This window comes from Staurois parvus, unplaced genomic scaffold (genome assembly GCF_062004578.1).
Source record: "Staurois parvus isolate SC_StPar_1 unplaced genomic scaffold, SC_StPar_1.0 ptg000815l, whole genome shotgun sequence".
Taxonomy (NCBI): domain Eukaryota; kingdom Metazoa; phylum Chordata; class Amphibia; order Anura; family Ranidae; genus Staurois; species Staurois parvus.
Genome location: NW_028318611.1, coordinates 1 through 27,160, shown reverse-complemented (window position 1 = coordinate 27,160; position 27,160 = coordinate 1). Strand labels below are relative to the sequence as shown.

Sequence of the window (27,160 nt, the reverse complement as noted above, 5' to 3'; positions counted from 1 at the left end):
AGTCCCCCCACCCCCATGGCCGTTAATATGGAATTACCACTTCTCCCTCCATGGGCAATGGTGTTGCCACTTCTGCCCCTATGGCCAATAATATACAGTTGTCACCCTTTGCAGCTATAACAACCTCCACTCTCCTAGAAGACTTTCCACAAGATTTTTGAAGGTGTCTGGGGGAATTTATGCTCATTTGTGAGGTCAGCTATTGTTGGATCAGAAGAGCTGGTTCATATCTTGGACCTCACGTTGGGCACCAATAAAAACCAAAACCTTGCTTGCCATCTGTGTTCCAATCCATCCAAAAGGTGTTCATTAGGGTTCAGGTCAGGGCTCTGTGTAGGACACTCAAGTTAATATGCAGCAAACTGGTCAAACTGTGTCTTTATGGACACAGGGGGACAGTCATGCTATAACAGACAAGGGTCCTCACCAAACTGTTACCACAAAGGTGGAAGAGCACAATTGTCTACAAAGTCTTTTTTTAATGTAGTATTAATAGTACCCTTCAATGGAAACACCTGAACTCCATCATTTGGAGGGGCCTCCATAGTTCAGGTGTGTCCAGTGGAAGGTATGATCATACAAAGACATTGTAGACAATTGTGCTTCTCCAGCCCCAACCCCAAATGATGGAGTTCAGATGTCTCCAGTCTGGGATACTGTTACTCCATCATACAAGCACGTTGTAGATAATTGTGCTTCTTCAACCTTGCGGTAACAGTTTGGTGAAGACCCTTTTCTGTTCCCCCATGACTGTCCCCTGTGTACAAAGCCAGCTCCATGAAGACATGCATGACCAGTTTGGTGTGGAACAACTCGAGTGTCCTGCACAAAGCCCTGACCTCAACTCTGCTGAACACCTTTGGGATGAATTGGAACACCATTTATGACACAGGTCTTCTCTTCCAACATCAATACCTGACTTCAACCCTACTGAACACCTTTTGGAATGGTTTGGAATGCCAATGGTGAGCCAGGTCCCCCCATCCAACTTCCATTCTGGACTTTCAGGCTAATTATACACCATACAAAGACATGTTAGACAATCGTGCTCTTCCAACCTTGTGGTAAAAGTTTGGTGAAGACCCTTTTCTGTTCCAGCATGACTGTGCCCCTGTGTACAATGCCAGCTCCATAAAGACATGGATGACCAGGTTGGCGTGAAGGAACTCAAGTGTCCTGAACAGAGCCCTGACCCCAACCCTACTGAACACCTTTGGGATGGATTGGAACACAGATGGCAAGCCACGTCTTTTTATTTTTTTTGGTGCCCAACGTGAGGTCTAAGATATGAACCAGCTTTTCTGATCCAACAATAGCTGACCTCACAAATGAGCACAAATTCCCCTAAAAACCTTCAAATATCTAGGAGAGTGGATGTTGTTATAGCTGCAAAGGGTGACAACTGTATATTATTGGCCATAGGGGGAGAAGTGGCAACACCATTGCCCATGGAGGGAGGAGTGGCAATTCCATATTAACGGCCATGGGGGGGGCAGAGACAACTCCGTGTTATTGACCATGGTTTTGGAATAAGATGTCCAACAAGTTAATAGAAGTGTGATGGTCAGGTGTCCACAGACTTTTGGCTGTTCCTTTGGAATCGCTCTCTCGCTGCTCTTTGGTTATCAAGGGAATTCAGCAGCATTCTGAGGGAGCCATTCGCCTATGGTGAGCCAGGTCTTCTCATCCAACATCAGTACCTGACCTCTCAAAATTTCTTTTGGATGAGTGGGCAAGGGAATCAAAACGTTCAAATCATCCCAAAGGTGTTCAGTAGGGAGTAGGTCAGGGGTCTGTGCAGGACACTTGAGTTCCTTCACACCAAACTGGTCATCCATGTCTTTATGGCGGTGGCTTTGTACACGGGGCACAGTCATGCCGAGGCAGAAAAGGGCCTTCACCAAACTGTTACCACAAGATTGGAAGAGCATGATTGTGTACAATGTGCTTGTATGGTGGTGTAACTGTATCTGGAGGCATCTGAACTCCATCATTTGGGGTTCACATACTTTTGGCCATATTGTGTGTATATACTGTGTATATATACAGTTGCAAGAAAAAGTATGTGAACCCCTTGGGATTACGTGGAGTTTTGCATGAATTGGGCATAAAATGTGCTCTGAACGTCATCTAAGTAACAACAATAGAAGAACACAGTCTGCTGAACATAATACTACACACACATTAGATGTTGCCATGGTTTAATTGCACATAACATGTAAACATTCACAGTGCAGGGAGGAAAAAGTATGTGAGGCCCTAGCTTAATGACTTCTCCCAGAGCTAATTGGAGCCAGGAGTGAGCCAACCTTGACTCCAATCAGTGTGATGATATTGGATGTGTTGCTGACACCTGTTTTGGGTTTACTGGTTTCAAGAAGCACTGTCTGATGTGAACCATGCCTCGCAGAAAAGAGCTCTCAGAAGACCTACGATCAAGAATTGTTGACTTGCATGAAGCTGGAAAGGGTTACAAAAGTATCTCCTTGAGCCTTGATGTTCATGTGTCCACGGTAAGACAGACTGTCTACAAATGGAGAAAGTTTAGCACTGTTGCTACTCTCCCTTGGCGTGGTCGTCCTGTAAAAATGACTGCAAGAGCACAGCGCAGAATGCTGCATGAGGTAAAGAAGAATCCCAGAGTGTCAGATAAAAACCTACAGAAATCTCTGGCACATGCTAACATTTTTGTTGACACATCTACAATAAGGAAAACATGAAACAAGAATGGAGTACATGGGAGGACACCACGGAGGAAGCCATTGCTGTCCAAAAGGAATATTGCAGCACGTTTGAAGTTTGCAAAAGAGCACCTGGATGTTCCACAGCACTACTGGCAAAATATACTGTGGACAGATGAAACCAAGATTGAGTTGTTTGGGAAGAACACACAACACTGTGTGTGGAGAAAAAAAGGCCCAGCACACCAACATCAAAACCTCATCCCCACTGTGAAACATGGCGGAGGGAGCATCATGGTTTGGGGCTGCTTTGCTGCCTCAGGGCCTGGACGGATTGTTGTCATTGATGGGAAAATGAATTCCAGAGTTTATCAAGACATTTTGCAGGAAAACGTACGACCATCTGTCCGCCAACTGAAGCTCCACAGAGGATGGGTGATGCAACAGGACAATGACCCAAAGCATACAAGTCATTCAACAAAACAATGGCTGCAACAGCACAGAATACGCCTTCTGGAGTGGCCCAGTCAGAGTCCTGACCTCAACCCGATTGAAATGCTGTGGCATGACCTTAAGAGAGCGATTCACACCAGACATCCCAAGAATATTGCTACACTGAAACAGTTTTGTGAAGAGGAGTGGTCCAAAATTACTCCAGATCGTTGTGCAGGTCTGATCTGCAACTACAGGAAACGTTTGGTTGAGGTTATTGCTGCCAAAGGAGGGTCAACCAGTTATTAAGTCCAAAGGTTCACATACTTTTTCCTCCCTGCACTGTGAATGTTTACATGTTATGTGCAATTAAACCATGGCAACATCTAATGTTTGTGTAGTATTATGTTCAGCAGACTGTGTTCTTCTATTGTTGTGACTTAGATGACGTTCAGAGCACATTTTATGCCCAATTCATGCAAAACTCCACGTAATCCCAAGGGGTTCACATACTTTTTCTTGCAACTGTATATATGTAGATTCTGCAGGCCTGGGAATAGGTTCACCAACTGAGATGAGACCTTCTAGCTGTACCGAGAGTCTGTTCTTCTTAATTGGTTTGGGCAATTCAATGACCGTAGAGCAGTGGCCGTCAATGAGGTACAGGGGGCCTCAGCTGTGACCCGAACATCACCAAAGAGTCGAACATAATTTTCAAGATAGGTGATGCTAAGGAGGACGGCTGAGACTGCAGACATGGCGGAGAAAATGATGGTCTGAGACTATGGACAGGCAGGTCAGACACTGGTCCAAGACTGGGGACGTGTTACATGAGTCTAGTAGAGATCACCAGGGGTGGACTGACCATTCGAGCACTCGGGCACTGCCCGAGGGCCCGGGGTCAGTAGGGGGCCCCATGAGATGCCCCTGGTACCTTTTTTATAGGCTTTTTTGAGTGTGGGCAAGGACACAGGGGCCCCACGATCCCCTATTGCCCGGGGGCCCCATGAGTTGTCAGTCCGCCCCTGGAGATCACTAATCTTTCTCCTTTACAAATCGATGACTGCTGGGGTCGGAGGGCTGCGTGATAAGTAATTACAGGCCGCATGTGGCCCTCGGGTGCAGACTGGGCACCAGCGGCTAAGAGGAACTGTAAAGTGCTGTAACTGCACAGCACTACAGAGCAGAGGCTCATTTGATTGGCCACTGGAGGGCGCTCTCAGTGACTCAGTGCAGTTACTTTGTCTCTCTCTTAAAGCCGAATTTTTATTTTTAACGTTTGGTCAGGATCTTTGTTCTGCTGGGACCCCTTTTTTGAACCCTTTCATTCGCTGTGCAAAAATGAGCTCTGTCACTAAAATGTAATATAAAGATTTAAAACAAGGATTTTTTTTGGGGGGGGGGTAAAAATAATTTCTAGCCCCCAAAAAATGTAAATTATAACCTGTGCAAAAACCTGCCCTGGTAGGCAAAGTGGCTCAGGTGGTTGTAGACCTCAGGCATGAAAAGTGAACAAAACACATCCCTCTATAGCGTGTGCTTGTTTCAGTCCAGAGCACTGAGCGTCATTTCTGTCGGCTGCCAGGCCAAGGTGTCAGGGGAGGGAGCTCCAGCACACAGCCTGTGACTGACAGCCTCATCTCTGTTCCTGCATGCTGTGTGGGGGGGGGGGGTGTGGTCAGGGCTGGGACAAGGGGCGGACGGGGGGGCTGTCCTGGGCACTGTGGTATCATGTGAGGTGGGGGACACCACGAGTAGATTGCGGGTGAGGGGTTTTGTTTTAGGAGAATAAATTTGAGGGGGAGGGGTGCTAGGAGTGGTGATCTGGGGGGGGGGGAATGTGTTGGGAGGGGGGATTTGGGGGGGATTTTGCTGGAAAAGGTGATATGGTAGAGGGGGAAGGGGATTTGTGCTAGGAGGGGGGATTGGGGGGGTGTTGGGAGGGGGAAGAGGATTTGTGCTAGGAGGGGGGATTGGGGGGGGGTTTGCTGGAAAAGGTGATATGGTAGAGGGGGAAGGGGAGGGATGACTGGGCGGGATTTGTGTTAGGAGGGGAAATTTGAGGGGGGAGTTGTGCTCAGATGGGGGATTGGGGAGGGAATTTGTGCTGGGGGGGGGAGAGAAATTGTGTTTGGAGGGGAAATCTGAGGGCTAGAGGATTTGAGTGAGGGGGGAAATATTTGTGCTGGTAGGGGGGATTTGTACTGGGAGGAGGGGGGATTTTTTTTTTGGGGGGGGGATTTTTGCTGACATTTAATGCTCTTATATCTTGTGGGGGGGGGGGAGGTTGCAGTTTGGCATGTTTGCTCTGGCCCTCGACAGGGGCGGACTGACCATTAGCGCACTCGGGCACTGCCCGAGGGCTGGGGTTAGTAGGGGGCCCCATGAGATGCCCCTGGTACCTTTCAGAGGCTTTTTTGGGTGTGGTTTGAGTGTGGGTGAGGACACAGGGGCCCTGTGATCCCCTATTGCCCAGGGGCCCCATGAGTTGTCAGTCCGCCCTGGCTCTCGATGATGTTGTCCGGGCACTGGTGTGTCCCTCCCCTCCAATCAGCTCTCACAGAGCTCTGCAGAGTGTAGGTTCAGCTCCCCACCCCGTTTTCTGAAAGCTTAGACAAGCTGTATAAAGCAGGGGGCGTATTTGTACTGGGAGGAGGGGGGATTTTTTTTTGGGGGGGGGTATTCCTGCTGACATTTAATTCTCATACATCTAGCGGGGGGAGGGTGCAGTTTGCAGTATCGCTCTGGGCTCTCGATAATGTTGTCCGGTCACTGGGCGTGGCGTGTACCTCCCCTCCAATCAGCTCTCACTGAGCTGTGCAGAGTGTAGGTTCAGCTCTCCGCCCCATGTTTTCTGAAAGCTCAGACAAGCTGTATAAATTTGTACTTTGAACGTCTGTACAAGAGAGAATGCTGCAGATAAACAGGTACAACTTATGCAGAGGCTGCGTGTCGCCTCATTGGGAGGGTTTGCCACCATGTTTTCTGTGCACCTCTCTGAACCCGCCCCCCACGCTGACCCTCTTGCTGTGTTTGCAGGTCTGTGACGACCCCATCTCTCCTGGAGGTCACACGGTCGATCTGTCCCCCGTCACCAGCCATTCTCCCGGCAACCCCCAAACCCAATCCATCGCCGATGAGATCATCGCCGCCGTGGAGAACGACGCGTGCCGGCGCAACCAGCTTCACGCCAGTCCCGCCAGGAAGGTAGGTAACCGAAACCGCCGCCCCACCTGCGTTTGGATGCTGTTAGTCACTTCATGGCGGCTGAGCGGCGGGCGGGGCGGACAAAAGAGCGCAAAACGGGCGCAACGAATATTTATCGATGATGTAAAGCAGAAAACAGGCTCCTTGGATGCGACCGGAAATCACCATCGAATCCTCACCTTCCCTTCGTGCCGGAGCAGCGTGTTCCCTGCGCGGAATACGGCCCAAGAAATGACTTCCCGCGGTCCTCGTCCCCCGGCTCCTGTGATTGGCTCACCTCCACCCAGTGCCGGATTTAGAAGGGGGCAAAAGGGGCAACTGCCCCGGGCCCCCTGACAGGAACCCCCCCTCTATTCTTTTATATTCTTTTCTATTCTATTATTTTTATTCTATTCTGTTTTATTCTATGCTTTTATTTTCTATTCTGTTCTGTTTTACTCTCTTCTATTCTTTCCTATTCTATTCTTTTCTACTCCATTCCTTTATGTTCTCTTCTATTTTATTCTATTAATGTATTTAAATTGGATTTTGCTTGTAAGGTCGATTCGAATCAAATTATGTTTCATTATTTAGCTTCCTTTCTATACTTTTCTATTCTATTCTAGTCTTTTATTCTCTCTTCTGTTTTATTCCATACTGTTCTTTTGGACATTTGAATTTCGGAAGGCGGCTATATTCTATTGTATTCTGTTCTGATTCTATTCTATTCTCTTATATTCTATTATTTTCTATTTTATTCTATTCTATTATTTTTATTGTATTCTGTTTTATTCTATGCTTTTATTTTCTATTCTGTTCTGTTTTACTCCATTCTATTCTTTCCTATTCTATTTATTTATGTTCTATTCTATTTTATTCAATTATTGTTTTTGAATTCGATTTTGTTTTTAAGTTTGATTCGGATCAAATTACGGTTCATTATTTTGTTTCCTTTCTAAACTTTTCTATTCTATTCTAGTCTTTTATTTTCTATTCAGTTTTATTCCATACTGTTCTTTTTGAAATTCGAATTTCAGAAGGCGGCTATATTCTATTTTATTCTGTTCTGATTCTAGTCTCTTATATTCTATTATTTTCTATTTTATTCTATTATTTTTATTCTATTCTGTTTTATTCTATGCTTTTATTTTCTATTCTGTTCTGTTTTACTCCATTCTATTCTTTCCTATTCTATTCTTTTCTACTCCATTCCTTTATGTTCTCTTCTATTTTATTCTATTATTTTTATTCTATTCTGTTTTATTCTATGCTTTTATTTTCTATTCTGTTCTGTTTTACTCCATTCCATTCTTTCCTATTCTATTCTTTTCTACTCCATTCCTTTATGTTCTCTTCTATTTTATTCTATTATTTTTTTAAAATTCGATTTTGTTTGTAAGTTCGATTCGAATCAAATTACGTTTCATTATTTAGCTTCCTTTCTATACTTTTCTATTCTAGTCTTTTATTTTCACTTCTGTTTTATTCCATACTGTTCTTTTGGAAATTCAAATTTCAAAAAGCATTTGCGTTTTTGATGCATTTTTGGCGCATTCCAGTTAATTTTGCCCCCTCACTTTTTCTTCAGCTTAAATAATGCGTTCCAGTGTGTTTCTGATACGTTCCAGTGTTTGCTGATGTGTTCCAGTGTGGTCTGATGTGTTCCAGTGTGTTTCTGATACGTTCCAGTGTTTGCTTATGCGTTCCAGTGTGAATCTGATGCGTTCCAGTGTTTTTCTGATGCATTCCAGTGTGATTCTGATGCGTTCCAGTGTGATTCTGATGCGTTCCATTGTGTTTCTGATGCGTTCCAGTGTTTGCTTATGCGTTCCAGTGTGATCTGATGCGTTCCAGTGTGATTCTGATGCGTTCCAGTGTGTTTCTGATGCGTTCCAGTGTGTTTCTGATGCGTTCCAGTGTGTTTCTGATGCGTTCCAGTGTGATTCTGATGCGTTCCAGTGTGTTTCTGATGCGTTCCAGTGTGTTTCTGATGCGTTCCAGTGTGATTCTGATGCGTTCCAGTGTGATTCTGATGCGTTCCAGTGTGTTTCTGATGCGTTCCAGTGTGTTTCTGATGCGTTCCAGTGTGATTCTGATGCGTTCCAGTGTGTTTTACCGGTGATGCGTTCCAGTGTTTGCTAATGCATTCCAGTGTGATTCTGATGCGTTCCAGTGTGAATCTGATGCGTTCCAGTGTGTTTTACCGGTGATGCGTTCCAGTGTGCTTCTGATGCGTTCCAGTGTGTTTCTGATGCGTTCCAGTGTGATTCTGATGCGTTCCAGTGTGATTCTGATGCGTTCCAGTGTGATTCTGATGCGTTCCAGTGTGTTTTACCGGTGATGCGTTCCAGTGTGATTCTGATGCGTTCCAGTGTGTTACTGATGCGTTCCAGTGTGAAACTGATGCGTTCCAGTGTGTTTTACCGGTGATGCGTTCCAGTGTGATTCTGATGCGTTCCAGTGTGAATCTGATGCGTTCCAGTGTGTTTTACCGGTGATGCATTCCAGTGTGATTCTGATGCGTTCCAGTGTGATTCTGATGCATTCCAGTGTGAATCTGATGCGTTCCAGTGTGTTTTACCGGTGATGCATTCCAGTGTGATTCTGATGCGTTCCAGTGTGAATCTGATGCGTTCCAGTGTGTTTCTGATGCGTTCCAGTGTGTTTCTGATGCGTTCCAGTGTGTTTTACCGGTGATGCGTTCCAGTGTGATTCTGATGCGTTTTTGATGCGTTTTACCGCGTCCCAGTACAGTTCTGTGCCAAAACAATGCAGCCTCTTTTTTTCTGAATCCGGAACGCACCGGAGCTGCGAGCGCTGGTGTGAACGACAACACTGACAACTATTGACAGAATAACAAGCTGCATTTTTTTTCCCCGCATTTACAGCGCTCGGCCTCAGAGAGTTTCTCCAATTCCCCTGAGCCGGAGTTATCGTCGCCCCGCCTTCCACGCTCCGAGGACCCCCAGATGCAGCCGGTACCCTGCCAGTTTTTCGGGCAGCCGGCGGACAGATGCTACGGCGCGGAGCCGGAGGGGGAGAGAATGGCTGCTTTCGGGCAGGTGGAAGCAGCTGTGAGCCAGAGCATGCACCTAGAATCCAGCGATCACCTAGCAACAGGGGGCGCTCTCCTGGGAAACGCGATATGTAAGGTATGATTTGCTGCCTCTCTGGGGGTTTCAGACACAAACATTAGCCGAGCTCAGAGACCTCTCCTGCTGCTGCGTTGCGTACCGGCCCAGCTACGCCTGAGCCCCACCCCTGGGAATCCCAACCTAGAATAATACACAGATTGCTACAAATGTAATCATATTATTGTCTCCTCTCTGATGCGGACCCTCGTCGCGGGACGATTGGGAATAGATCGACCCCACCCCTGAGCGTTTACAGCAAAATGTCGTCTTCTGTATACACGGCTCAAAAAAATGAAAGGAAGCCCTTGTAATCCGAGTCTAGCATCAGGTCCATGACACCTCCGGGATAAGGATCTGGTCAGGGAAGTCGCAGAGCGAATTGTTCATCAGTTTCAGCTGCTTTGGTGTTCATGAAATTAACAACAGGGACACTAGATGGGCAACACTGAGATGACCCCCAAAACAGGAATGGTTTTACAGGTGGGGGCCACTGACATTTTTTCCCTACTCACCTTTTTCTGACTGTTTTTCACTCGTTTTGCATTTGGCTCGGGTCAGTGTCACTACTGGTAGCATGAGGCCATACCTGGACCCTACAGAGGTTGCAAAGGCAGTCCAACTCCTCCAGGATGGCACATCAATACCTGCCATTGCCAGAAGGTTTGCTGTGTCTTCCAGCACAGTCTCAAGAGCATGGAGGAGATTCCAGGAGACAAGATCATGGAGGAGGTTCCAGGAGACGAGAGCATGGAGGAGGTTCCAGGAGACGAGAGCATGGAGGAGATTCCAGGAGACGAGAGCATGGAGGAGATTCTAGGAGACGAGAGCATGGAGGAGGTTCCAGGAGACGAAAGCATGGAGGAGATTCCAGGAGACGAGAGCATGGAGGAGGTTCCAGGAGACGAGAGCATGGAGGAGATTCCAGGAGACGAGAGCATGGAGGAGATTCCAGGAGACGAGAGCGCGGAGGAGATTCCAGGAGACGAGCATGGAGGAGTTCCTCTAGGAGGGCTGGACAGGACCGTAGAAGGTCCTTAACCCATCAGCAGGACCGGTATCTGCTCCTTTGTACAAGGAGGAACAGGATGAGCCCTGCCAGAGCCCTACAAAATGACCTCCAGCAGGCCACTGGTGGGAATGTCTCTGACCAAACAATCAGAAACAGACTTCATGAGGGTGTCCTGAGGGCCCGATGTCCTCTAGAGGGCCCTGTGCTCACTGCCCAGCACCATAGAGCTGGATTGGCATTTGCCATTGAACCCCAGAATTAGCAGGTCCACCACTGGCGCCCTGTGCTTTTCACAGATGAGAGCAGGTTCCCCCTGAGCACATGTGACAGACGTGGAAGGGTCTGGAGAAGCCGTGGAGAACGTTCTGCTGCCTGTAACATGGTTCAGCATGACCAATTTGGTGGTGGGTCAGTGATGGTCTGGGGAGGCATCTCCATGGAGGGACACACAGACCTCTACAGGCTAGACAATGGAACCCTGACTGCCATTAGGTATCGGGATGAAATCCTTGGACCCATTGTCAGACCCTACGCTGGTGCAGTGGGTCCTGGGCTCCTCTTGGTGCAGTGGATCCTGGGTTTCTCCTGGTGCGGTGGGTCTTGGGTTTCTCCTGGTGCGGTGGGTCCTGGGTTCCTCCTGGTGCGGTGGGTCCTTGGTTCCTCCTGATGCGGTGGGTCCCGGGTTCCTCCTGGTACAGGGGGTCCCGGGTTCCTCCTGGTGCGGTGGGTCCCGGGTTCCTCCTGGTGCGGTGGGTCCCAGGTTCCTCCTGGTGCGGTGGATCCCGGGTTCCTCCTGGTGCGGTGGATCCCAAGTTCCTCCTGGTGCAGTGGGTCCTGGGTTCCTCCTGGTACACGACAATGCCTGGCCTCATGTGGGGAGAGTATGCAGGCAGTTCCTGGAGGATGAAGGAAGTGATACCATTGAATGGCCCCCACGCTCACCTGACCTAAATCCAATAGAACACCTCTGGGATGTCATGTTTCAATCCATCCGATGCCTCCAGGAGCTCAGTGATGTTCTGGTCCAGATCTGGGAGGAAATCCCCCAGGACACCATCCGTGGTCTCATTAGGAGCCTCCCCCGACGTTGTCAGGCATGCATACAAGCACGTGGGGGCCACACAGACTACTGAGGCCCATTCTGAGTTGCTGCAATGACATTTCACCAACATGGACTCGCCTGCTGCATAATTTCTTCACTTTGATTTTCGGGGTGTCTGTGAATTCAGTCCTCTGTAGGTCGATTATTTCCATTTCCATCCAACGATGGGGAATCCTTACGTTCCTCACCCATCACCCCGTCCATGTCAGGATAGAGATCCAGCAGGAGATTCCTCCCCATTGAGATCTGAAGGGTTTTCAGAGTCTTCCTTCCATTTTCCTGAGCCGTGTATATAGAATGACATCAATGATAATACAGAGAGAGGATTTGTTACATTGTTATCTCCAAACTGTATTCTAAATAATCCATAGATGTTCATGGGGGAGGGGGAGGGTCTGTGCAGGGTGGAGCCCCATCAATCTTGGGATGGGGGACCCCAATAATTGCAATCATCGAAGATATATAGAGTAAGTACAACACAACCCCCGACATATATAGAAACAATAATAAATATACACTCATCGGTCACTTTATTAGGTCCACCTGTTCAATGGCTTGGTAACACAAATTGCTAATCAACCAATCACATGGCAGCAACTCTAGACTGAAGATGTCTTGTTGAAGTTCAAAGTGAGCATCAGAAAGGGGAAGAAAGGGGATTTAAGTGACTTTGAATGTGGCATGGTTGTTGTTGCCAGACGGGCTGGTCTGAGTATTTCAAAAACTGCTGATCTCCTGGGATTTTCACGCACAACCATCTCCGGGGTTTACAGAGAATGGTCCAAAAAAGAGAAAATATCGAGTGAGCGGCAGTTGTGTGGAGGAAAATGCCTTGTTGGTGTCAGAGGTCAGAAGAGAATGGGCAGACTGGTTCCAGATGATAGAAAGGCAACAGTAACTACAATAACCCCTTGTTACAACCAAGGTATGCAGAATACCATCTCTGAATGCACAACACGTCCAACCTTGAAGCAGATGGGCTACAGCAGCAGAAAACCACACCGGGTGTCACTCCTGTCAGCTAAGTACAGGAAACAGAGGCTGCAATTCGCCAAGCTCACCAAAACTGGACAATAGAAGATTGGAAATACGTTGCCTGGTCTGATGAGTCTGGATTTCCGTTGAGACATTCAGATGGTAGGATCAGAATTTGGTGTGAACAACATAAAAGCATGGATCCATCCTGCCTTGTATCAATGGTTCAGGCTGGTGGTGGTGGTGGTGGTGTCATGGTGTGGTGGATCCATCCTGCCTTGTATCAATGGTTCAGGCTGGTGGTGGTGGTGTCATGGTGTGGGGGATCCATCCTGCCTTGTATCAATGGTTCAGGCTGGTGGTGGTGGTGGTGTCATGATGTGGTGGATCCATCCTGCCTTGTATCAACGGTTCAGGCTGGTGGCAGTGGTGTCATGGTGAGGTGGATCCATCCTGCCTTGTATCACTGGTTCAGGCTGGTGGTGTCATGGTGTGGTGGATCCATCTGGCCTTGTATCAATGGTTCAGGATGGTGGTGGTGGTGTCATGGTGTGGGGGATCCATCCTGCCTTGTATCAATGGTTCAGGCTGGTGGTGTCAGGGTGTGGGGGGATTTTCTTGGCACACTTTGGGCCCCTTAGTACCAACTTAGCATTGTTTAAACCCCACGGCCTACCTGAGTATTGTTGCTGACCATGTCCATCCCTCTATGACTCCAGTGTCCCCATCTTCTGATGGCTCCTTCCAGCAGGATAATGCACCATGTCACATAGATCCAATCATCTCCAACATGACAATGATGTCCCTGTCCTCCAATGGCCTCCACAGTCACCAGATCTCCAATAGAGGACCTTTGGGATGTGGAAGAACAGGAGATTCCCATCATGGATGTGCAGCCGACAAATCTGCAGCAACTGTGTGACGTCATCATGTCAATATGGAGCCAAATATCTGAGGAACTTTTCCAGCATCTTGTTGGATCCATGCCACCCAGAATGAAGGCCAAAGGGGGGGTCCAACCCAGGACTAGCAAGGTGGACCTAATAAAAAGGCCAGTGAGTGTATAATGTGGTTTAATAGATTTTTCTTGGCACATGCACAGCGCCCCCCGCAGAGCAGAGAGCTCACATTTCTTTTATTTTCAACTCTGAAATAAAATCCTGACCTCCATTCTCCTTCCTCTCTGTAGTCTCTCTCCAGGTCCGTTCCAGTATGACTCTAAAACACGCTTACATTGCAGATTCCAATGTCTGTCCAGATCACTCCTCTGTATTCAGTATTCTGATCTTCCTTCCAGATTGAGAACCAGAATTTCAGCTGCGGTGAGCCTCCCGCTGAACCCCCTTTGCCTAATGACAACGCAGCCGCCCTGAGCAACGTCCTGCCGCTGGAAAATATCTTAGAGGAACCCATAAATCTGTCTCTGAAAAAAAGTTTTCCAACCGAACTGTCTGCCACTCCCAGGAAAACCTTCCCTCCACCCCAACCTGTTATCAAGGAGATAAAAAACGAGGCCGGTACGTTGTACTGTGTAAGACTGTATAATTACACCAATCAGCAGGAGGAAGGAGGTCCTGATTCCTCTATACAGATCTATATATCACTAGAGGGGTCACCGGCAGGAGGAAGGAGGTCCTGATTCCTCTATACAGATCTATATATCACTAGAGGGGTCACCGGCAGGAGGAAGGAGGTCCTGATTCCTCTATACAGATCTATATATCACTAGAGGGGTCACCGGCAGGAGGAAGGAGGTCCTGATTCCTCTATATAGATCCTATCACTAGAGGGGTCACCGGCAGGAGGAAGGAGGTCCTGATTCCTCTATATAGATCCTATCACTAGAGGGGTCACCGGCAGGAGGAAGGAGGTCCTGATTCCTCTATACAGATCTATATATCACTAGAGGGGTCACCGGCAGGAGGAAGGAGGTCCTGATTCCTCTATATAGATCCTATCACTAGAGGGGTCACCAGCAGGAGGAAGGAGGTCCTGATTCCTCTATACAGATCTATATATCACTAGAGGGGTCACCAGCAGGAGGAAGGAGGTCCTGATTCCTCTATATAGATCTATCACTAGAGGGGTCACCGGCAAGAGGAAGGAGGTCCTGATTCCTCTATATAGATCTATCACTAGAGGGGTCACCGGCAGGAGGAAGGAGGTCCTGATTCCTCTATATAGATCCTATCACTAGAGGGGTCACCGGCAGGAGGTAGGAGGTCCTGATTCCTCTATATAGATCTATCACTAGAGGGGTCACCGGCAGGAGGAAGGAGTTCCTGATTCCTCTATATAGATCTTTATATCACTAGAGGGGTCACCAGCAGGAGTAAGGAGGTCCTGATTCCTCTATATAGATCCTATCACTAGAGGGGTCACCGGCAGGAGGAAGGAGGTCCTGATTCCTCCATATAGATCCTATCACTAGAGGGGTCACCGGCAGGAGGAAGGAGGTCCTGATTCCTCTATATAGATCTTTATATCACTAGAGGGGTCACCGGCAGGAGGAAGGAGGTCCTGATTCCTCTATATAGATCTATCACTAGAGGAATCACCGGCAGGAGGAAGGAGGTCCTGATTCCTCTATACAGATCTTTATATCACTAGAGGGGTCACCGGCAGGAGGAAGGAGGTCCCGATTCCTCTATATAGATCCTATCACTAGAGGGGTCACCGGCAGGAGGAAGGAGGTCCTGATTCCTCTATATAGATCTATCACTAGAGGGGTCATCGGCAGGTGGAAGGAGGTCCTGATTCCTCCATATAGATCTATATATCACTAGAGGGGTCACCGGAAGGAGGAAGGAGGTCCTGATTCCTCTATATAGATCTATCACTAGAGGGGTCACCAGCGGGAGGAAGGAGGTCCTGATTCCTCTATATAGATCCTATCACTAGAGGGGTCACCGGCAGGAGGAAGGAGGTCCTGATTCCTCTATATAGATCCTATCACTAGAGGGGTCACCGGCAGGAGGAAGGAGGTCCTGATTCCTCTATATAGATCTTTATATCACTAGAGGGGTCACTGGCAGGAGGAAGGAGGTCCTGATTCCTCTATATAGATCCTATCACTAGAGGGGTCACCGGCAGGAGGAAGGAGGTCCTGATTCCTCTATATAGATCTATCACTAGGGGGGTCACCGGCAGGAGGAAGGAGGTCCTGATTCCTCTATATAGATCTTTATATCACTAGAGGGGTCACCGGCAGGAGGAAGGAGGTCCCGATTCCTCTATATAGATCCTATCACTAGAGGGGTCACCGGCAGGAGGAAGGAGGTCCTGATTCCTCTATATAGATCCTATCACTAGAGGGGTCACCGGCGGGAGGAAGGAGGTCCTGATTCCTCTATATAGATCTTCATATCACTAGAGGGGTCACCGGCAGGAGGACCCGATTCCTCTATATAGACCTTTATATCACTAGAGGGGTCACCGGCAGGAGGAAGGAGGTCCTGATTCCTCTATATAGATCTTTATATCACTAGAGGGGTCACCGGCAGGAGGAAGGAGGTCCTGATTCCTCTATATAGATCTATCACTAGAGGGGTCACCGGCAGGAGGAAGGAGGTCCTGATTCCTCTATGTAGATCTTTATATCACTAGAGGGGTCACCGGCAGGAGGAAGGAGGTCCCGATTCCTCTATATAGATCTTTATATCACTAGAGGGGTCACCGGCAGGAGGAAGGAGGTCCTGATTCCTCTATATAGATCTATCACTAGAGGGGTCACCGGCAGGAGGAAGGAGGTCCCGATTCCTCTATGTAGATCTTTATATCACTAGAGGGGTCACCGGCAGGAGGAAGGAGGTCCTGATTCCTCTATATAGATCCTATCACTAGAGGGGTCACCGGCAGGAGGAAGGAGGTCCCGATTCCTCTATATAGATCCTATCACTAGAGGGGTCACCGGCAGGAGGAAGGAGGTCCTGATTCCTCTATATAGATCTTTATATCACTAGAGGGGTCAGCAGGAGGAGGAAGGAGGTCCTGATTCCTCTATATAGATCTATCACTAGGGGGGTCACCGGCAGGAGGAAGGAGGTCCTGATTCCTCTGTATAGATCGTATCACTAGAGGGGTCACCGGCAGGAGGAAGGAGGTCCCGATTCCTCTATATAGATCGTATCACTAGAGGGGTCACTGGCGGGAGGAAGGAGGTCCTGATTCCTCTATATAGATCTTTATATCACTAGAGGGGTCACCGGCAGGAGGAAGGAGATCCCGATTCCTCTATATAGATCTTTATATCACTAGAGGGGTCACCGGCAGGAGGAAGGAGGTCCTGATTCCTCTATATAGATCTTTATATCACTAGAGGGGTCACCGGCAGGAGTAAGGAGGTCCTGATTCCTCTATATAGATCCTATCACTAGAGGGGTCACCGGCAGGAGGAAGGAGGTCCTGATTCCTCTATATAGATCTATCACTAGAGGGGTCATCGGCAGGTGGAAGGAGGTCCTGATTCCTCTATATAGATCTATATATCACTAGAGGGGTCACCGGAAGGAGGAAGGAGGTCCTGATTCCTCTATATAGATCTATCACTAGAGGGGTCACCAGCGGGAGGAAGGAGGTCCTGATTCCTCTATATAGATCTTTATATCACTAGAGGGGTCACCGGCAGGAGGAAGGAGGTCCTGATTCCTCTATATAGATCCTATCACTAGAGGGGTCACCGGCAGGAGGAAGGAGGTCCTGATTCCTCTATATAGATCCTATCACTAGAGGGGTCACCGGCAGGAGGAAGGAGGTCCTGATTCCTCTATATAGATCTTTATATCACTAGAGGGGTCACTGGCAGGAGGAAGGAGGTCCTGATTCCTCTATATAGATCCTATCACTAGAGGGGTCACCGGCAGGAGGAAGGAGGTCCTGATTCCTCTATATAGATCTATCACTAGGGGGGTCACCGGCAGGAGGAAGGAGGTCCTGATTCCTCTATATAGATCTTTATATCACTAGAGGGGTCACCGGCAGGAGGAAGGAGGTCCCGATTCCTCTATATAGATCCTATCACTAGAGGGGTCAACGGCAGGAGGAAGGAGGTCCTGATTCCTCTATATAGATCCTATCACTAGAGGGGTCACCGGCGGGAGGAAGGAGGTCCTGATTCCTCTATATAGATCTTCATATCACTAGAGGGGTCACCGGCAGGAGGAAGGAGGTCCTGATTCCTCTATATAGATCTTTATATCACTAGAGGGGTCACCGGCAGGAGGACCCGATTCCTCTATATAGACCTTTATATCACTAGAGGGGTCAGCAGGAGGAGGAAGGAGGTCCTGATTCCTCTATATAGATCTATCACTAGGGGGGTCACCGGCAGGAGGAAGGAGGTCCTGATTCCTCTATATAGATCTTTATATCACTAGAGGGGTCACCGGCAGGAGGAAGGAGGTCCTGATTCCTCTATATAGATCTATCACTAGAGGGGTCACCGGCAGGAGGAAGGAGGTCCTGATTCCTCTATATAGACCTTTATATCACTAGAGGGGTCAGCAGGAGGAGGAAGGAGGTCCTGATTCCTCTATATAGATCTATCACTAGGGGGGTCACCGGCAGGAGGAAGGAGGTCCTGATTCCTCTATATAGATCTTTATATCACTAGAGGGGTCACCGGCAGGAGGAAGGAGGTCCTGATTCCTCTATATAGATCTATCACTAGAGGGGTCACCGGCAGGAGGAAGGAGGTCCTGATTCCTCTATATAGATCTATCACTAGAGGGGTCACCGGCAGGAGGAAGGAGGTCCTGATTCCTCTATATAGATCTATCACTAGGGGGGTCACCGGCAGGAGGAAGGAGGTCCTGATTCCTCTGTATAGATCGTATCACTAGAGGGGTCACCGGCAGGAGGAAGGAGGTCCTGATTATCTATACAGATCTTTGTCTTACTGACACCACTATGAATTTTCTCTCAGATTCTGAAAACCGTTTCAAGCCGCATTATCCCGAGGACACAAAGACCCAACAAGAAGCCCCAAGGTAGGAAATCTACCCCCCCCCCCCTTGTGTTCTCCTCGCCGTGTCCTCCTCGCTTTCAGTGTGGGTAACGAATCGTTCTTGATTTCCAGGCCGGAACCCAAAGAAACCAAAATCCCGTACGTGCGTCTGGAACGGCTGAAGATCTGTCCTCAGGATTCCGGAGAGCTCCCCACCTTCAAGGTGCAGCCCCAGAAGAAGGATGAAGATGGCTCGGTGCGCTTACTCATCAAATACGGAGCCAGGTCCAGGAGCATGTCCATAAAGGTAGGTCCTCCCGTCGTGGACATCCGGTGGGAGATGGAGGTGCAGGACTCTAAGCCAATCGGAGCTCTAGTGCTTGGCGCCATCTAAAGCCGGCCATACGCTATAGCAGGGGTGTCAACCTCGGGCCATCTCAGAATTATGGTCGCCCTCGAAGGGCAAGTTGTGTTTGTAAGACTAGATGTCGAGAGCCCCCCACCATCACAAATCAAGACTCCCCCACCCTAAGTGACATCACAGTGCAGCCCCCTTACCTGGTGCTGCTGCTGTGAAGAAACGGGGTGGAGCTGAGAAGCAGATAGTGCAGGGTCTGGAGAAGGACCGGAGGAGGGCTGGAGTCAGCTGTCGGAGTCTGTTCAATGCTGAGACTAGAGGAGGGGGAGAAAAAGGGGTGCAGTAGCTGCACATAGAGGCGCAGGATCTGTAGGAGGGGTTCTGTCCTTCTCTCTGCTGCTGACTACTGAGACTGGGTGGGGGAGGAGATGAGATGCTGCAGCTGCACAGAGAAAAGCAGAATATGTAGGAGGAGTTCTGTCCTCCTGCTGCTGACTACTGAGATAAGGTGGGGTGGAGAAAGGGTGCTACAGCTACACAGAGAGGTACAGGATCTGTAGGAGGAGTTCTGTTCTCCTCTCTGCTGCTGACTACTCAGACAAGGTGGGGGTGAAGATGATGGAATGCTGCAGCTGCACAGAGAGGTGCAGGAAATGTAGCAGGAGTTCTGTTCTTCGCTCTGCTGCTGACTGCTGAGACAAGGTGGGGGTGGAGATGAGATGCTGCAGCTGCACAGAGAAAAGCAGAATATGTAGGAGGAGTTCTGTCCTCCTGCTGCTGACTACTGAGATAAGGTGGGGTGGAGATAGGGTGCTACAGCTACACAGAGAGGTGCAGGATCTGTAGGAGGAGTTCTGTTCTTCTTTCTGGGGCCGACTGCTCAGACAAGGTGGGATCAGAAACGAAGGGGTGCTGCTGCTGCACAGAGAGAAGCAGGATCTGTTAGAGGAGTTCTGTCCTCCTCTCTGCTGCCAACTGCTGAGACAAGGTGGGGTCAGAAACGAAGGGGTGCTGCTGCTGCACAAAGAGAAGCAGGATCTGTTGGAGGAGTTCTGTCCTCCTCTCTGCTGCTGACTACTGAGACAAGGTGGGGGCGGAGATAAGGTGATGCAGCTGCACAGAGAGAAGCAGGATCTGTAGGAGGAGTTCTGTCCTCCTCTCTGCTTCTGATTACTGAGACAAGGTGGGGGTGAAGACAAGAGGGTGCTTCAGTTGCACAGAGAGGCACAGGATCTGTAGGAGGAGTTCTGTCCTCCTCTCTGCCGACCCAAGCATTAATCTCTTAGAAAAACTACGGTGACATTTCGGTCAGCTTTTTCGTCCCCCATGGACTTCACCGATCAGGTTTGTTGCGTTGTAAACAGGATTTGCTGAGACCTTTATTATTGTTATTATTAGTTGAAGGAAATTTGTAGATTTAACCACTTCCCGTCCGGCCAATGTATATAAACGGCCTCCCCACCCCCTGGGAGCGCGCAGCACCGCAATCCAGTGCCCGCTGTGTCCTCCGGAATACCGATCGTCTTACGGGATCTCTGTGCGAGGTCCGATCATGTGATCACTGATTGGCTAATCAGTGATCACATGCAGAGTAGTACACAAGATGTCACTTCCTAACATCATTGCTTACTATGTGTGAAATCTGTGAATGATCACAGAGATCACATGGTACAGGGCTATTCACAACAGCCTTGTACCATGTGACCAGCTGTGACCAATCACAGCTCACATAGTATTTCTCAATGGCTGCAAGAATGCAGCCAGAGAGAAGGAGAAATGATTGTTTTTACAGCCTTTATGGGTGTAAAAGCAATCAGTGTGCAAAAAAAAAAATCTTCATCACCCCCCACAAGTAGTACAGTGTCACCATGGTGACCGTGTACTGCTAGGGTGACAGTATGTGAAAAAAAATGTTTAAAATTAAAATTTTTGGTTATAAACTAATTTGGGTTTTTTTTTTACTAAAAAGATAACAGAATACATTTTGGCCAAGATTTATGATGAAACATTATTTATTTGCTAAATTTTATAAGAAACACTTTTTTTCAAAATTTTTGGACATTTTCATTTACATAGCAAAAAAAATAAAAATCCCAGCGGTGAATAAATACCACCAAAATAAAGTTTTATCTGTCTCAAAAAAATGCTAAACAATTCATATGGGTACAGTGTTGCATGACCGCGCAATTGTCATTCAAAGTGTGATAGCGCTGAAAGTTGAAAATTGGCCTGGGGGGGGGGGGGGGGGGGAGTGTCCGGACTGGAAGGGGGTGAAAGTGTCCGGACTGGAAGGGGGTGAAAGTGTCGGGACTGGAAGGGGGTGAAAGTGTCCGGACTGGAAGGGGGGGAAAGTGTCCGGACTGGAAGGGGGGGAAAGTGTCCGGACTGGAAGGGGGGGAAAGTGTCCGGACTGGAAGGGGGGGAAAGTGTCCGGACTGGAAGGGGGGGAAAGTGTCGGGACTGGAAGGGGGGGAAAGTGTCGGGACTGGAAGGGGGGGAAAGTGTCGGGACTGGAAGGGGGGGAAAGTGTCGGGACTGGAAGGGGGGGAAAGTGTCGGGACTGGAAGGGGGGGAAAGTGTCCGGACTGGAAGGGGGGGAAAGTGTCCGGACTGGAAGGGGGGAAAGTGTCCTGACCGGAAGGGGGGAAAGTGTCCGGACCGGAAGGGGGGGGAAGTGTCCGGACTGGAAGGGGGGAAAGTGTCCGGACCGGAAGGGGGGGAAAGTGTCCGGACCGGAAGGGGGTGCAAGTGTCCGGACCGGAAGGGGGTGCAAGTGTCCGGACCGGAAAGGGGGAAAGTGTCCGGACTGGAAGGGGGGGAATGGCCCGGACTGGAAGGGGGGGGAGTGTCCGGACTGGAAGGGGGGGGAAGTGTCCGGACTGGAAGGGGGGGAAAGTGTCGGGACTGGAAGGGGGGGAAAGTGTCCGGACTGGAAGGGGGGGAAAGTGTCGGGACTGGAAGGGGGGGAAAGTGTCGGGACTGGAAGGGGGGGAAAGTGTCGGGACTGGAAGGGGGGAAAGTGTCGGGACTGGAAGGGGGGGAAAGTGTCGGGACTGGAAGGGGGGGAAAGTGTCGGGACTGGAAGGGGGGGAAAGTGTCGGGACTGGAAGGGGGGGAAAGTGTCGGGACAGGAAGGGGGGGAAAGTGTCCGGACTGGAAGGGGGGGAAAGTGTCCAGACTGGAAGGGGGGGGGAAAGTGTCCGGACTGGAAGGGGGGGGGAGGAAGTGTCCGGACTGGAAGGGGGTGAATGTGTCCGGACTGGAAGGGGGGGGGGGAGGAAGTGTCCGGACTGGAAGGGGGGGAAAGTGTCCGGACTGGAAGGGGGGGAAAGTGTCCGGACTGGAAGGGGGTGAAAGTGTCCGGACTGGAAGGGGGAGAAAGTGTCCGGACCGGAAGGGGGTGAAAGTGTCCGGACCGGAAGGGGGGGAAAGTGTCCGGACTGGAAGGGGGGAAAGTGTCCTGACCGGAAGGGGGGGAAAGTGTCCGGACCGGAAGGGGGGGGGAGTGTCCGGACTGGAAGGGGGGAAAGTGTCCGGACCGGAAGGGGGGGAAAGTGTCCGGACCGGAAGGGGGTGCAAGTGTCCGGACTGGAAGGGGGGAAAGTGTCCGGACTGGAAGGGGGGGGGAAGTGTCCGGACTGGAAGGGGGGGGGAAGTGTCCGGACTGGAAGGGGGGGAGTGTCCGGACTGGAAGGGGGGGGGAAGTGTCCGGACTGGAAGGGGGGGGAAGTGTCCGGACTGGAAGGGGGGGGGGAAGTGTCCGGACTGGAAGGGGGGGAGTGTCCGGACTGGAAGGGGGGGGAAGTGTCCGGACTGGAAGGGGGGGGAAAGTGTCCGGACTGGAAGGGGGGGGAAGTGTCCGGACTGGAAGGGGGGGGAAGTGTCCGGACTGGAAGGGGGGGGAAGTGTCCGGACTGGAAGGGGGGGGGGAAGTGTCCGGACTGGAAGGGGGGGGAAGTGTCCGGACTGGAAGGGGGGGGAAGTGTCCGGACTGGAAGGGGGGGGGGAAGTGTCCGGACTGGAAGTGGTTAATAAAAATGATTGAAAATGACTTTTGAAGTGACAATAATTAGTTGAAGTTCAGGAAGGATTTTACTGATTGAGGTTCTGTCGTTGCAGATGAATACAGACAACACCCCCCCATCCTCCGCCCCCAGCGAGGCTCCACAGCTGGCCCCCATATCATACGCAATGGACTCCTTTCCTCATTCCGCTCCGAATCCTGCGCCACCACCACCCCCGCTCCCACCCCCACCGAAGACCCACCTTTTCCCGCGTATTCACTCATACACAGGCGGGACGGGTCAGGAGATCCGACATATGGTGGCACCCCGGGCCATGGAAGAACAGAACCAGAAGTGTGAAACCTTCCTGGGGCCCCAACCTATGAAGAAGTCGGAGGGCCCCGGCCACATAGAGAACGAAGATTTCTGTGCGGTTTGTCTGAACGGAGGGGAAATGCTGTGCTGCGACAATTGCCCGAAGGTCTACCACCTGTCCTGCCATGTCCCGGCTCTGCTCAGCTTCCCTGTGTAGGTAGTGCTGCTCTCATGGGGGGTCATCATGGGGGGGGGGTCATCCCGGGGGGGTCAACCCAGGGGGGGGGGGGTCATCCCACCTTCCATAGTTACACTGAGCTACTGGGAAGCCCCAAGATATACATCCCGGATATGTCTCAGTATACAACAATGCATTAGTTTTCATTAAAAGACATCCTTTGAACTCATGTCAGTGACTTTGCCTAGGCTGGGAAGATGTCATCGGTCTGCTGCGGGCAGGAGGAGGCGTTTCCTCAGTCTCCCCTCCCCCAGTGATCAGACTGTACAATGTAACTTTGTAGAAGGAAGAGGAGGCATTTGTGAACACGGCCAAAAACTGTACAGGCACCAGGACCGTGTCATCTCTGAGCCGGCATCTCCATCCAGGGCGTAGATGGTGGCTCTGGAGGATGGCTGAAAACAATACTTTTTGTGGCCAGTAGATTTTATCTCAGCAGTCATTTAGCAAGGTGGCTGACTGTACTCCCTGATAGGCAGTCAATAGAGGAAAACACAATACAGGTTCCTGATTGGATGAAGCCTCCTGTCTGCTGCTGGCACATGGTGGGGAGGAAAATTATACTGACCTGCCACCTACTGGCCACAGAGGAATCTGCAGCTGAAGTAATCATTTGTTCACCTCCAAGGAAGGGGGGGGGGGGAGGTTGGATAGATTTGGAAATGAAGAGTAATTTTGGTTTGTGTCCCGCAGTGGTGAATGGGTGTGCACGCTGTGCCGCCATGACAAGAAGCCGGAGGTCGAATACGACTGCGATAACGTTCGGTATAGCCGGGACAATAAAATAGAGGAGGGGATGTTACCGCACCTAGACGCCTGCAATCAGAGGGTGAGTCATCCGAGACAATTATTATTTCTTCTGATATGTATATATATAATATTATAATATACCTAGGGAGAGAGGAGAGAATGAAAGAGTGGTGATGGGGGAAGGGGAGAATGAGAGAGAGATGGAAGGGGGAGAAGAAAGGGAGAGAGAAGGAGAGGAAGAAGGGGGTGGGGAGAGAATGAGAGGAAGAGGGGGGGGAGAGAATGAGAGGAAGAAGGGGGGGGGGAGAGAGAAGGAGAGGAAGAAGGGGGGGAGAGAGAAGGAGAGGAAGAAGGGGGGGGAGAGAGAAGGAGAGGAAGAAGGGGGGGGAGAGAGAAGGAGAGGAAGAAGGGGGGGGAGAGAGAAGGAGAGGAAGAAGGGGGGGGGGGAGAGAGAAGGAGAGGAAGAAGGGGGGGGGGGAGAAGGAGAGGAAGAAGGGGGGGGGGAGAAGGAGAGGAAGAAGGGTGGGGAGAGAGAAGGAGAGGAAGAAGGGGGGGGGGAGAAGGAGAGGAAGAAGGGTGGGGAGAGAGAAGGAGAGGAAGAAGGGGGGGGGGAGAAGGAGAGGAAGAAGGGTGGGGAGAGAGAAGGAGAGGAAGAAGGGGGGGGGGAGAAGGAGAGGAAGAAGGGTGGGGAGAGAGAAGGAGAGAAAGAAGGGGGGGGGGAGAAGGAGAGGAAGAAGGGTGGGGAGAGAGAAGGAGAGGAAGGGGGGGGGGAGAAGGAGGGGAAGAGGGGGGGAGAGAAGGAGAGGAAGGGGGGGGAGAAGGAGGGGAAGAGGGGGGGAGAGAAGGAGAGGAAGAAGGGGGGGAGAGAGAAGGAGAGGAAGAAGGGGGGGATAAAATGGAAGATCTGTGCTGATGGGAGCTGTATTGAAGGGGGTGGGGGAGGTCTGTACTGGAGGGGAGTTTTACTGGGAAAAGGGACATCTCTGCTAGTGGGAACTGTGCTGGGAAGGGGATCTGTACTGGGGGGAATCTGCAATGGGAGGAGAGCTTTACTGGAGGAGCTGCACTGTGGAAAGATGTATTGGGGGAGATTTGTACTGGGGGAGCTGCACTGTGGAAAGATGTATTGGGGGAGATTTGTACTGGGGGAGATCTGTACTGGGGGAGCTGCACTGTGGAAAGATCTGTATTGGGGGGAGATTTGTGCTGAGGGAGCTGTTCTGTAGAGAGATTTGTACTGGGGAGCCATAATGGGGAGAATTCTGTACTGGGGGGAACTGTTCTGTAGAGAGACCTGTACTGGGAGTTGATCTGTACTGGGGGAGATGTACTAGGAAGAGATGTGTACTGGTGGAGATCTGTACTGGGGGGGGGGGGGAGCTGTTCTGCAGAGAGATATGTACTGGGGAGAGATGTACTAGGAAGAGATCTGGACTGGGGAGAGATCTGTACTGGGAGAAGCTGCTCTGAGGGGTAAGATCTGTACTGGGGGAGCTGTACTATGGAGAGATGTGTACTGGGGAGCCATAATGGGGGGAGACCTGTACTGGGAGTTGATCTGTACTGAGAGGAGACCTGTACTGGGGGAGCTGTACAAGGAAGAGATCTGTACTGGTGGAGATCTGTACTGTGGGGGAGCTGTTCTGTAGAGAGATCTGTACTGGGGGAGATGTACTAGGAAGAGATCTGTACTGGTGGAGCTGTTCTGTAGAGAGACCTGTGCTGGGGGAGCTGTACTATGGAGAGATTTGTACTGGGGAGCTGGGGAGCCATAATGGGGGGAGCTGGGAGATATGTACTGGAGAGCTGTACTATGGAGAGATTTGTACTGGGGGAGCCATCATTGGGGGAGATCTGTACTGGGGGGAACATCTGTATTGGGGAAGCTGTACTTAAAAGAAATATGTACTGGGGGGGAGGGGATCTGTACTGGGCAGAGATTTATACTGAAAGGGAGCTGTACTGGGGGAGCAGTTCTGGGGAGCGATCTCTCCTAGGGTGGGGGTGAAATCTGTGCTGAAGGTGAGCTGTACTGGGGGAGATCTGCACTTGGGAGAGATCTGTACTGGGGGTGAGCTTCTCTAAGGGGGAAGATCTGTACTGGTGGAGCTGTACATGTGGGGGGGATCTGTACTGGGCTGGGGAAACTACTCTGAGGGGGGGGGGGTCTGTACTGGTGGAGCTGTACATGTGGGGGGGGGGGATCTGTACTGGGCTGGGGAAAACTACTCTGAGGGGGAGATCTGTACTGGGGGGGAGACACATGTCACAGTGCACATACTGAGCAGACTCAAGGTTTTACCCCCCTGCACTGTGAGCGCAATTTTTCCGCACCCAAAATTCATCGAATAATTTCCCTGTAGGTGCCCCAGGCTTAACTCCCCCCCCGCCCCCAGGGAAACAAAAACCGATCTAGGGCCCCGAGTGAATCCTCTTTGAATAGACCCCTATTGCAGGAGATCGATGCAGAACTCAATAATGTCGTTGTTCTGTGGAATGACAAGGAGCGATGTTCGTTCCTCCTACCCTCCAGGCAGATACATTGTTTCTGATGGTTTGTTTCTCTCTGCAGAAGTGTGAGAAGTTGGTCCTCTCTCTGTATTGTAACAGTCTGAGTGTCCCCTTCCAGGAGCCGGTCAGCCCTCTGGTAAGTGGCACTTCTTCTGTCTGGATGATGAGCAGTCGTGACTGAAAACCTAGAGAGCGCCAGATCTGTCCTTGTATGGGTGACGCCCCCCAAGTGGGTATTCGGTGTGTTGGTGGGATTCTTCTTAGGCAGATCTCTCTAAGAGATCGATCACCTGGGCGAGGCTCGGGTCCCAGTAATGACCAGGAATACATGGTGGGAGCAGGAGCGGACTGACCATTTAGGCACTTGGGCACTGCCCGTGGGCCCGGGGTCAGTAGGGGGCCCCATGAGATGCCCCTGGTACCTTTCATTGGGTGTGGTTTGAGTGTGGGCAAGGACACAGGGGCCCCATGATTTCCTATTGCCTTGGGGCCCCATGAGTTGTCAGTCCGCCCCTGGGTGG

The 27,160-nt window shown here is 50.4% G+C and overlaps 1 protein-coding gene across 1 annotated transcript in view; it reads left to right on the top strand.

Annotated features, from left to right (window-relative positions):
* LOC149444096 (tripartite motif-containing protein 66-like) overlaps positions 1-26,955 on the top strand; it is a 48,849-nt gene extending 21,894 nt beyond the window's left edge. The window contains exons 8-15 of the mRNA XM_089654941.1: positions 6,153-6,320; positions 9,188-9,451; positions 13,817-14,036; positions 18,443-18,506; positions 18,596-18,770; positions 22,941-23,353; positions 24,072-24,207; positions 26,701-26,955. Of these exons, the coding sequence (XP_089511067.1) occupies positions 6,153-6,320; positions 9,188-9,451; positions 13,817-14,036; positions 18,443-18,506; positions 18,596-18,770; positions 22,941-23,353; positions 24,072-24,207; positions 26,701-26,820 (1,560 nt within the window). The 3' untranslated portion in view covers positions 26,821-26,955. The remainder of the gene's footprint in view (positions 1-6,152; positions 6,321-9,187; positions 9,452-13,816; positions 14,037-18,442; positions 18,507-18,595; positions 18,771-22,940; positions 23,354-24,071; positions 24,208-26,700) is intronic.
* The last annotated feature ends 205 nt before the right edge of the window (positions 26,956-27,160 follow it).